Here is an 11,463-nt window from a genome sequence, read left to right as displayed (position 1 = left end):
TAAATAAAAGGCAGTATTCTTTGGCTTTGAAGCTAAAAAGACGCTGTTTTTACCTAACATGTTTCGGCAAAATTCGAAACATCGTGGGTCGTTAGGCGCGATTGAGGCACGATTCAGCCCATTTTGGAGCGCATTTACAAATCCCTACGATTTTTAAAAATTTTGAAGCTATTTATAGAGAAAACGTGCGGTTCCTGTAGTGCGTTCAGCGGTCCTAAAACTTTCAAACCGCTTTTTCTCGATTGACGTCCCCCTCAACTAAAAATACGTCAGGGCTAAAATCAAAGCTTATTCATTGAAGCTTCGATCTGCCAAATCTCAAGCTTAGACAATTCGAACTCATCTTTTTCTTTCACGGGGTCTCGATAGAACGATAAATGTTTACTTCATTGGCTGATTTAAGGCGCGTGCGCGACAAGGGTTACGTCATTGGCTCTCCGCCCATTGTTACGCACTAGTACTCGTACATGCGCGTTTGAAACTCCGTCCTGCCCTCTACGCCACATCCAAAGCGCCGTCTGATGAGCTCGCGTGCTCATGAAGAAGTAAGTTATAGATCGTGCGCTTTGGAAATTTACTCCAAGTTCTAGGCTCCTAACGTTTTTTTCTAGATTCGCGCTGCACATGCGCAGCCTTGCGCTCGCTTTCTCCGCGTCTTTCCATCGAAGCTAAGCGTCCTTTCAACGATCCATCCAGCGTTCGTCGTTCTTCATTGCTTCATTTCATAGCACGTAAGTCCTCTGTTTCCTCAATAAATAGACGTGTTCCTTTAGCGCGATCGCAGAGCTCTCAGTACTTACGCTGAGGGCCCCTCCCTTTTCTAATAGCGATATCTGTCGCGTGGCAAAGGAAAGCAGCTCATCGAACGAAGAAACTTTTTTTGCACGTTGTATTGCATGCGTACAGTAGTTTGCATGATTTTTCGCTCTTGATCTCCAGGGTATGGAGACAAGAGCACGTACGTAGTTAGGGACATGCGCGCGCGACGTGAGATGGCGTACACTATGTATGGTGTGCGTCATTTTGCGTCGCGTGCGCTTCCGGTCGAAAAAGTAGGAGAAACTATGGCCAAAATTTTTATTGTAATATCCCGGATGTATATAATAAAAAATTAAAAGTCGTCTCTCGTCTCCCCTTCCTCCTCCTCCTCCTCCTTGGTCCTCGTTGATTGGTTGGTCCTGCGCTGCCGCTTGACCTCCTGGCCAAGCGGTGAGACTGAGACTGCAGTCCCCACAGTGAGCTTTAACCCAAGTCCACAGGGGGTAGGCACATTATCCTCCAGCCTCCAAGGAGCGAGACTTTCACCCAAGTCCCCAGGGGAGAGCACATTAGCCTCCAGCCCACAAGGAGGGAGACTTTAACCCAAGTCACCAGGGGAGAAGCTGATTAACCTCCAGCCCACAAGGAGGGAGACTTTGACCCAAGTCCCCAGGGTGATGGCTTCGTCTACTTCCTCTTCTTTCTTCATCCAAACATCGTCGGATTGATCCGTTGGGGAGAGGAGAGACAACTAAAATAAAATTACAAACCAGTCCACTCATATCTATTGTCCTATTTACCTTGATTTAGCTGATAAAACGCCGTGGAGGAGGAGGGAATTGATCCATGTGCTCATATAGGCATCTACAAAAAATTCCAATTTTAGCCAAAATTTGAGGAGGTGTGAGGTCCTATTGGTATCGCGAGTTCAAACAGGCAACCCATCCCCATTGTTTGGTAAAGAAATCTTAGGAATCGGAGATGTCACCAAAATGACCAAAAAACCATGGACTATAGCTCACGGTTCTCTAAAAATCTCAACTCACGGATTTCCAACTAAACGTGCTAGATCTACTCTGCTTTATTAGTAGAACAACCCTACGAGGTCAAACAGTTCGTACGAGTCAAATTTCACACGAAAAAAGACCACTTCCGGTACGCATTAATGTTAGCCACATCCTTCAAAAATGCCAAAAAATTGGCGCTCGACAATTTTGAGACCGTGGAGTCAACTAGGTACTAAAGCTCTATCGTTTCACGTAGAAATCGTGGCGTTCTGGGAGATGCGGTTTTTGACCAAAAACCATGGACTATAGCTCACGGTTCTCTAAAAATCTCAACTCACGGATTTCCTAATAAACGCGCTAGATCTAGTCTACTTTACTAGTAGAACAATCCTACGAGGTTAGACAGTTCATACGGGTCAAATTTCACACTAAAATTACCAACTTCCGGTACAAATTAATATTAGCCACGCCTCTCGAAAAAAGCTTAAAATTGGTATGATAGACAATTTTTAGAATCGTGGAATTAACTAGGTACTAAAGTCCTATCGTTTGACGTAGAAAATTTGGAGTTGTAAGAGATGAGATTCTTGACTAAAACCATGGACTATAGTTCACGGTTTTTGAAAAACGGCACTAACGCAAATCTCCTATCTGACCGTCTCAAACAAGGAATCAGCATTAGTTTAGACGTTCGGTATCGGCTGACCTACCCTATCTAACAAATCTAAGGCGAAAACAGCGATCGAAATTCGGGAGGGGAATGAGGAGCCGTTCGACTCCTTTTTGGCCATGAAAATCGCACGAGAGCTATCTATAAGGCTATAAAATGCTTCTAAACGTGCTTTCGAACGTCGAATAACGACGTTTCGAAGGATTGCGCGAACATTCCCTTTTTCTCGACTTCGCAACGGCGGTTAGCGTTCGTCGATGCATTAAAAAAGAAAACAGTGCCGTACTTGAGCTGTTTCGTTCACAATCGAGTCGTTTTTCGTCATTTTCAAGCCGTTTTCCTGCGACCACGTGCGTTCAAGTACTGCGCTAAGTGACGTCATGGAATTATCATATACCCACCCCGCAATACTAAAAAGAGCGAATCATGGATAATAAACACAAAACTAAACGACTAACTGTTTAGATATGTATTTTTTTCTCCACGTAGTGACGTAACGAGTCCTATCCCCGTCCGTTCGAGACGAGATTTCTCGCGACGTTAGCGCGCGTACGTCATGACGTAACCCCACACACAAAAACAATATATTACTGCGCAATAGAACGGATACCTTTATATCTTTTTTAGAAAGTTGAGTTTTAACTTTGCCGGAAGAAGAATGGTCGCCAAATTGACGTCCAATTGCGTAAAAGGAAAGGTAATGGAATATTGATAATTGATATCCATCATAAGTCGACTTGGATCGGCTCGATCTGCGCCGTGTGCAACAACGGCACGAATAACGCTAACTGGAACTCTCTCTTCAAATTCATTTGTGGGCGTGTACATGGTAAGAATTTTTTGAATCTAAATAAGCCAATATTATATTTATATTTATATTAGTTCTCTTACTTGAAGGGGATTGAGTGCGTAGCACATGTCGAATATTGTTGCTATGTCACTTTGAATTTTCTTGCAGACTTGCAACAATTGACAAGCCTGTATAATGGGACCTAGGGCTTCGATGGCTCCACTTTCGCCTAGATGATTACGACGACACCACTCTTCAAGTTGACTAAGATTGTAGCTAGAAGATATAAAGGGCTAGGGTCCCCTACTGTATATATATTATATTTATTTGTTGATTACCGGATTTGCATTCCACGTGACCAATGACACATGTCCTTTCGAAGGAGAAGATTGTTGAGCATGTAGGCGCCAATCATGTAAAAAACTTGACGAAATAGTTGTCGAACAATACCCGGATCGACGTATTCGTTCGTCAAAACAGAATAAATTCGAGTAAGCTTATAATAATAATATGGATAAGGGAGGTTAGGAGTTGTAGGCCAAACGCACCTCTTTGACTACGGAATCAACCGTATAAGCACTTGAGCCCGGATGTGCACCTTTGGCTGTCGAAATGGGACGCAATCCAAAGGGTTTGGAATGAGAAACGCCGGGAATAGACTCGTGTTCCAATAACCCACACACTAAAAAAATAAAAAAAACTAGAAGACATACATATAAGATATTTCGTACCAATCATTGGCTGAAGACGATCTTGTATGAGTTTAATGAGAGCTTGATAGACGTGTACGGCGAGATCGTTGAATACCATGCGATATTCGGTAATGTCGAATTGCTTGAGACATTGCGACGCATAGACGGTCTTTTCTCCCCCTGTCGTCGCTGACGTCAGAGACGGCGACGATGACGTCGACGGTGACGACGGTAACGATAGATTATCGCCACCGTATTGTTTCATATCGTGAAGAAATCGACAGATATTGGACAGCCAAAAAGCAATGAGAAAATCGTCCTTTGATCTTCGCTAAAAAATAAACAAGTACTAATTAAATTGAAGTGGGGCGATGATTTCTTCTTCTTCTTCTTCCTTACGGATACGACTTTTCTGACTGATGTTATGATTCCGGTTAGAAGATGTTCCATTCTTAGTGCGTCGTTCATGTGATCGCAATAGCGTAGACACATGAAGAGGATGTGAGCCGGTAAACCCGGAAGACAATCCTTGACGACGGCCGGATCCAAATCGACGATGAGTCGACGAAATAATTTCGTTTCGTCTTGTCGCTCGTATTCAAACATTCCCATGAATTGGGGTTCGGAGGGCGGAAGTGCCAGAGCCGCCGGAGGTGCCGCCGTTTTGGTGCGACGACCCCCGTCAATTTCAGGGGTTTGGGCTGATGATCCTCCTCCTCCCTGACGACGTAATTCTTTGATCTGCTTCTCTAAATGCTCGTTTTTCTCCATCAAATCCTTCACCCCCCAAAAATCAATATTTTTATATTGTAGAAGGTTAGTTTGTCTTACGAAATTTTCAACGGTGAGTCGCGTCACTTCTTGGGAGAGTTTTTGATCGAGACTTTGCTGTCTTGACGGATGATTCTAAGTAAGGCAGAGAGACAGGCATATGCTGTTAAAAATACTAGACAACGGGTATTATTCATTACCTTTTTTACTTGATTCTGAGCTTTGGCCAATTCCTCTTCTAATTTCAAGACTTTCTCTTCGAATTCCTTGAGGAGATTATCCGTCTTCTTTTGTCCTTCTTCGAGTTCCTTTTGGAGCACGTAGTTTGCATCTTTGAGAGCCGTAATCTGCTGAACGGCGTCTCTCTCATCATCAACGTCAACACTTCGAACACTAAACGACATTAGAGATTGACTCTATCTATGAGATATACGTACCTAATGCGGTCTATTGGAGTCGACGTCGAAAAGACGTCGTTTGCTAATATAGTGCTACTTCCTTCAGCGAGAAGTTTTTCTAATTTTTCATTTTCCTTCATGACGTTGTCTAATTTTTTCTTCAGCTCCTCTTCGTCGTCGTTTCTCGCTTCTTCTAATTCTCGTATTCGTTCGTTCAATTTCATGACGAGTAGCTGAGAATCGTCTGAGTCTCCTTGCCCTTCCCCTGAATCGAGCATATTTTCAAGAGATTGAGCTCGCGAACTCAACGCAGCGCTTTCTCCGTCGACGGCACTGCGCACACTCATCGCACTTCCTCTTCCGCCGCTACCATGCTCAAGCTTCCAAGCCTCGAGATTACGGCGTTCTCGATTGACGAGATTGAGGTCTTCTTGAAGGTTTTCTATGCGTTGTTGCAAGCGACTTTGTTCTTTGAGTGTGTGCTGATGATGAACGCGTTCTAGTTCGAATTCTGCCATCAGATTCGAACGTTCCTTTTCAACGGCACTCGAAAGGTTGGCTAAAGAGTAGTATAAAGTAATTAATTGTTTTTTTGTACCCTACCCTACCTTCTTCTGATGCTGAGCCTATTCTGACTCTCTCTTCGGCTTGACTTACTTTGCTTCTCAATTCATCAGCCTCTGCTTTTAATCTATTCATTTCCTAAGACGCCACACCCACTCTACCTTCTAGTCTAATATCTTTATCTGTTTATTTACCTCTTCTTTCTGTTGCATTGTCAATTTTGTTTCGATTTCTATGGATTCTAGTTTTGTTTTCAATTCGTCTCTCTCTCTTCTCAATTCTATCAGTTCTCGTTCCATTTCTTTTAGTTTACTGAGCTTCTCCTTATCGTCTTCCGCCTTTTTCTTCAGCGTTTCCACCTCCTCTACGTATCCACCTATCTCGCTTTTCATCCCTTTCATTTTTTCAATTTCCCCCACCTCAAAAAAAGATGAGAGATACAGGCAAACACTGTATATTCATTACCTTTTCATTCAATTTAATTTGCAAGGTTATAATCTTGTTCTCCAGCCCCGAATTCAATTTCTTGTAATGATCAACGGACCTCGCTTCAATCTAGAAAAGGGGTTATATCATATATGAAGGAGGGCCCATAATGATGATTACCTTGAGCGTTCTAAGTTCTCTCCTTGCTCTCATTCTTCGGACACAGCACTCCAAATAGATAGCCGCCTTTCTCTTCGTCAAATATCGTCGTCTCTCAATAAACATACGATAATTCTTCTGTATGACGATTGCTTTCGCTTCTCTAAGCAATTCCATATAGATGCGCCTTCCGAACATTCCTCGCGTAAATCGTTGCATTGTGACGATGGCACGTCTCGCTTTTCCGTACGAAACGCGCTGCAAAAAACCGCGAAAATGACGTTGTATGCAAATAGACGCTTTCGTCTCGCGAAGAAATTGAGTCAAGCTTCGTACGAGATCCCAATTATTAGATAGAAATTCGAAGGATTTCTTCTTTTTTTACCGTCTTGCTATGAGTGCGCGTACGTGAGCCTGAATTCGTATAGCTGCTCTCTTCATTCTTCTGTATTTTGTTCGTTGGAGCCAGCCTCGAATGTGCTTCTGTATTCGAATTCCGCAAGCGCGCAATTTATCTGCGCGCAATTTTTCGAGATAGGCCACTTGGCCCGCTCGAAAAAAGATCTTTGTTTTGCCAAATTGAAATTTATCGGGGTCCTAATAGATGATACAGTGTACTATAGATACTACTAATCGTCCAAAAAACAATTACTTTTATGAAATGATTGAGAATGAATTCACACGTTTCTCGAACGGAATTTCGTTTTGCTTTAGAGGAATGAACTAGGACGCGATAGCGATCGAAAAACTCAGCGTACGACCATCTGGAAGGAATGCATGGTCGAGAGAACGTAGTAATAGAGATCTTACCTAGATGGGAAACCCGCTGCACTAATTCGTACCGTTTCCAAGACACCACACGCTCTCAATTGTTGAATAGCTCGTTTGGGATCAAAACTAGAACAGAATAGCTATAGACTACTACTAGGGTACAGTACCATCCTCTACCTAAACGCTTCTTTGTCGTCATTCGGTTTAATGCATCGGATATAATGTGGAACTGTTGCGTTGAGCGCTTTCATAAGATCAACCAAGGAATTACTAAACTAAAATTTCCTCTACGTAAGTAAGAGCCCTTTCTCTCTCTTTAGTAGATATCTAACCTGTGATCCTACTGTAGCTGATCTCTTCTTTGTTGCGCTCCTTTTTTCTTCTCCAAATAATTCCCCCACCAATTCATACTAGAGAGAGAGAGATAAATAAATGCATGATAAGAAGACCCTATTTCCTTGTCTACTTTTGATGCTTTTAATATTGCCACATGTTCTTCTACAATAGCATCTTTATTTTTGGCGAGAAAACTCTCGGATTCGTATTCGACTTCGCCGGCAAAGTGTTTGACAATGAAAGCCGTATTGGAGAGCCGGGGCTTGGCGAAATGATGACGTTCTTTCAAATTCTGATACATTTTCTCAAGCCATTCTTTGTCCGTTCCATTGGGCATCTAAAAGATAAATAAAAATCTCTAGTAGAGATTAAATTTTGAACTTGCCTTGCATTCTTCGTCAAGCAAATCTAAAATTCCGAGACGACTTTCAATGAGATCAATGCATGGTTGGTTATCATAGAAATCAATGAACGACCATTCGATCTGTTCTTTGACGTATTCTTCCTGCTCCAATTTGAACACGTGCTATACAAAGGAAAATTAATTAATTAATTAATTAATTAATTAATATTCTAATTATTTTTTTACTTGAGTGAATTGTTGCTGTAATTTTTCATTGGCGTAATTGATACAAAATTGCTCAAAGCTGTTGACGTCAAAAGTCTCAAATCTAGAGAAAAACATTGAGACCCTAATCCCTCTTCCTCACTCGTCTTACCCATAGATATCAAGAACTCCTATAAATGATTTTCTTTTTGCTGGACTTGTGAGACATTTGTTGATTTGCTTCACAATCCACGCAAATAATTGAGCATATAAATGCTTGGCTAAACCGTCACGTGCCCCGCACGCCTATATATAGAGAAAATTAAACAGAGAAGATTAATTAATTAATTATTTAAACGTTACCTGTTCAACGGAAAGAGGCTTAGTAAAGACTTCTTTCTTTGTGACGATTTTTCTATTGCATAGCCACTTTTGAAGCATTTGTATGTCAATTCCAAGAAGAGAAGCACATGACGCCAAATGAGAATGACCAACGTCTTTCTAAAATAAAAAGAATAGAAAAATCAAATAGATTATTAATTAATTAAATTCTTGACCTGTATGGCTGCGTCTTCGGCGCGACGACTTTTCTTGCAAAATTTGACGTTTCCCAAGTGAAGAAGAGCGGCGACGACTTTGAAAATTTCTCGCTGTTCGTTCTCCAAAATGTTGAGAAGTGAAAATGCGTTGCAAGTCGCTCCAAAATCGAGCCCATCATTCACATTTTCAACGTGAATATCACCACCCAAATTCGTATAGAAAAATTCGTCAGCACTCACTAAGAAAAAGATAAGAGACTATGTATTCCTAATGAATGGTTACCTAAGTTTAATTCTTGTAATTGGGGTTGTTCTCTTGCTGCGCAAATTTGATAGAAAATGTGATAATTTCTCTCGTTGGATGCTTGAAATACGACACGTGATTTCTCCAAGAGATATGTGCGCATGTGCGCTCCAATGATGCAATGACGATGATCGAAATCAATTTCAATATATTTTCCAAATCGACTGCTGTTATCATTTCGAATTGTTTTCGCATTTCCAAACGCTTCCATGATTGGATTGGACGCGAGAACTTTTCTCTCGATTTGAGTTTCGGCCGACGCCCCGCCCACCGTAGCAAAATATCTCATGGCGTATTTTGCACTCACCGTTTTTCCCGCTCCACTTTCGCCACTTACAATAATACTCTGATTCTTTTTCTCACGTGACATTTTATTGTACGCTTCTTCTGCGACTGCAAATACGTGCGGATCCATTTGGGACATGGATTGACCGCGATAGGCGTCGATGACGTCATTTCCATATATGGGAAGTTGTTCGTACGGGTTAATTGCAACGAGAACGATTCCTATAACGTGACGTCATATGTAGATTTAAAAATACCTATGGTATGGGTTTTGTTTTGTTTTACCGCAATATGTGTAGATTGTATTCGAATCGAGAAAACGCACTTTTAGATTGTGTAGGACTAAAGGGTGGTGGAGGGGGCGGGGCCCCCTTTAATTCAATCACAAACGTGAAATGAAACGCGAATGAATGAATTAGTCGACCTGCGGGTTCGTGGAGATAGCTTAGCGTCGTTAAATCGTTCAAACCGACGAGAATATCGGGGTTTCGTAGCGGCGGATAGTCGCTTGCGTTGTTCACGCGCAATTCGACGATCTGAAACGACCTTTTCCTTCGTTTCCAACGAACTAGGACACTTACTTGGGCGTCTTCGCGTTCGAGACGAAGACGAGAGTCATTTGGTTCGGTCAATACGGAAGCGGGAGCCCAAACGTCGTTTTCGTCGCGCACCCACACGCGTGATCCCTACATACGCGAATAACGGCCTTTCTACGCGACGAATAGAATCGATCGGTCGCCAATACCTTAGCGTACAATTCGGACAAGGCGGCCATGCGCGAAAGGCGCAGTTATTGACGGCTTTTCGTCGTCTTTCGACCGGAACGATCAAAGGTTTGCGCACGCGTGACTATCGACTCCCCCGTATTACACAAGACAACCAAAAAAATAGACAATAGACGATCGATCGATCGATACAGACATAGAAAAAAAAAAAACGAACGAGTAGTCATCTTTCAAAATTGCTTTTTAGGAGGCTTCGATAGAAAGATGAGCTTGGTAGCATGCAGCACGTTGTCCATTTGCCATGGTTAGAGTTGCTTGCAATTCGTATTCACCATTCGTGAGAAAACTTGGAAGACTGATTTCAGGAATGTCGAGTGAATAAGGTGGTATTCCATATGAGGCAGCTTTGAATGGACATTGACATGGAATATTGTAAGTGCTTAGAGGTGGTGGACATTCCGATGTAGAAGGAATTAATGCACAGACGTCATCGTACGTGCAGCTGCCAATGTTGTCAAGGCACGGAATAGGAACGTAAAGACCAAGAACTTTTTTCTTGATTGACAAATCGGCTTTGAGCGGAGATTCGAGAGCGACGCCAAACGTGAAATTGACGCTGAATTTAATTGTTCCCGGAATTGGAATGGGATCGGTCAGCGAAGCATTGTGAATGACAATTGGATCCGACGCACTTCCTAGGCGTGTAAAAGAGAACGGATTACGTCATACATGTACGTCAGGAGAACAATGATCGCGAGGTCACGCCCACCGCAGTTGCTGTAGTCGAATCCCAAACGATCATCTTTGTACGTGCGACTGAGCGGTTGAGGGAGAGAGAGAAGATCCAGCAAAGCCGACAGAGTTTCCTCGCGCGTCGCGAGACGAGCTCCGAGTAGAGCAAAGGAAAGAGCGAAGAGAGCGACGATCAAGCCAACGCGTGCCATTACTCAGCCTGCAGCAATCACATGACGTGACCAAGTCACCTGAAATGACGTAATCGGAGACCCTACTGTAATGACGTAGAGGTAGAAAAAATTTATTTCTTAGACAAATATGATCGTTTTCCCGGATGCGCCATACGATTCGTTATGGCGACGAAAGGTTCGATGAGACTCGGTCGATGTCCCAATGTCGTCTCGTAATGAAATAGAGATTGAGCGTGCGCCCACGTCGCCACCGAACGATTTGCGCTTGTCGCGGTCGTTTTCAATTTCGTTCCCATGACGACTATGGGAATGTCCCGTCCTCTCGCCGATTCGATGTCTTGGCGCATGTCCTTGATATAGGCGAACGATTCTTTTAGAGCCGAACACGAATAGATCAAGAGAAAACCGTCAGCAAGTGTCAAATAGTGATGTTTCATCTTATCGCTCAGTTGTCCGGCCGTATCGTAAATGTGAACGCGTTCGCCTCCCGTTTGACTTCGATCGGACGATCCCGTTTCGATTGTACACTCGTAAATGTCCTCGCTCGTCGGAGCAAGGGGGCGGGGCGATCGACCCGGATAAACGAGTGTTTCCAAAACGGTCGTTTTGCCAACGCCACATCGACCCAAGACGACGAGTCGATACTTGAGCTTGTGTGGCATCTGCCTAACACTCACGCACGCGCACACGCACACGCACAGAGCCTCTAGCAGACGAGCTGCTTCCTGTTCCGTGTGGAACGCGAGACGAGAAACAGTCTCACGTGTATTAATGTACGGGCTATAGAACGCCTT

General features: G+C 43.1%; 3 protein-coding genes across 3 annotated transcripts; all 3 read right to left on the bottom strand.

The window, feature by feature from the left end:
* Window positions 1-2,998: 2,998 nt before the first annotated feature.
* On the bottom strand, window positions 2,999-9,866 carry LOC136196163 (unconventional myosin-Va-like). The gene is made up of 28 exons (XM_065985666.1): window positions 9,764-9,866; window positions 9,443-9,704; window positions 9,304-9,360; window positions 8,713-9,240; window positions 8,448-8,668; window positions 8,254-8,391; window positions 8,063-8,196; window positions 7,933-8,014; window positions 7,729-7,869; window positions 7,474-7,680; window positions 7,340-7,417; window positions 7,185-7,282; window positions 7,047-7,133; window positions 6,889-7,000; window positions 6,622-6,833; window positions 6,258-6,564; window positions 6,117-6,206; window positions 5,846-6,070; window positions 5,696-5,789; window positions 5,127-5,646; window positions 4,890-5,082; window positions 4,750-4,824; window positions 4,318-4,695; window positions 3,958-4,249; window positions 3,775-3,908; window positions 3,565-3,722; window positions 3,328-3,502; window positions 2,999-3,282 (listed from the first exon to the last, which is right to left on the bottom strand). Exons 1-28 carry the CDS (start codon window positions 9,791-9,793, stop codon window positions 3,049-3,051), a joined length of 5,262 nt encoding a protein of 1,753 aa, XP_065841738.1. The 5' UTR covers window positions 9,794-9,866; the 3' UTR covers window positions 2,999-3,048.
* Window positions 9,865-10,718, bottom strand: LOC136196192 (ganglioside GM2 activator-like). Its single transcript, XM_065985709.1, has 2 exons — window positions 10,513-10,718; window positions 9,865-10,438 (listed from the first exon to the last, which is right to left on the bottom strand). Exons 1-2 carry the CDS (start codon window positions 10,685-10,687, stop codon window positions 9,987-9,989), a joined length of 627 nt encoding a protein of 208 aa, XP_065841781.1. The 5' UTR covers window positions 10,688-10,718; the 3' UTR covers window positions 9,865-9,986.
* Window positions 10,719-10,763: 45 nt separating this feature from the next.
* LOC136196196 (NF-kappa-B inhibitor-interacting Ras-like protein 1) lies at window positions 10,764-11,459 on the bottom strand. Its single transcript, XM_065985712.1, has one exon. The coding sequence runs from the start codon at window positions 11,329-11,331 to the stop codon at window positions 10,780-10,782; it is 552 nt and encodes a 183-aa protein (XP_065841784.1). The 5' UTR covers window positions 11,332-11,459; the 3' UTR covers window positions 10,764-10,779.
* Window positions 11,460-11,463: the final 4 nt, after the last annotated feature.

This window comes from Oscarella lobularis, chromosome 15, assembly GCF_947507565.1.
Source record: "Oscarella lobularis chromosome 15, ooOscLobu1.1, whole genome shotgun sequence".
In the NCBI taxonomy this organism is placed as follows: Eukaryota; Metazoa; Porifera; class Homoscleromorpha; order Homosclerophorida; family Oscarellidae; genus Oscarella; species Oscarella lobularis.
The sequence above is the reverse complement of the archived record's forward strand: the minus strand, read 5'-3'. Positions and strand labels throughout refer to the sequence as shown.

Bases quoted from the DNA above. Each gene is read 5' to 3' on its own strand.
- LOC136196163 (XM_065985666.1), bottom strand. From the start codon at position 9,793: ATGGCCGCCTTGTCCGAATTGTACGCTAAG. The intron at 8,669-8,712 runs GTAACCATTCAT...TCTTTTTCTTAG, and splicing joins ATTACAAGAATTAAACTTAG to TGAGTGCTGACGAATTTTTC. The intron at 6,207-6,257 runs GTAATCATCATT...CCCCTTTTCTAG, and splicing joins GAGAACTTAGAACGCTCAAG to ATTGAAGCGAGGTCCGTTGA.
- LOC136196192 (XM_065985709.1), bottom strand. From the start codon at position 10,687: ATGGCACGCGTTGGCTTGATCGTCGCTCTCTTCGCTCTTTCCTTTGCT. The intron at 10,439-10,512 runs GTGGGCGTGACC...TTACACGCCTAG, and splicing joins ATTCGACTACAGCAACTGCG to GAAGTGCGTCGGATCCAATT.
- LOC136196196 (XM_065985712.1), bottom strand. From the start codon at position 11,331: ATGCCACACAAGCTCAAGTATCGACTCGTCGTCTTGGGTCGATGTGGC.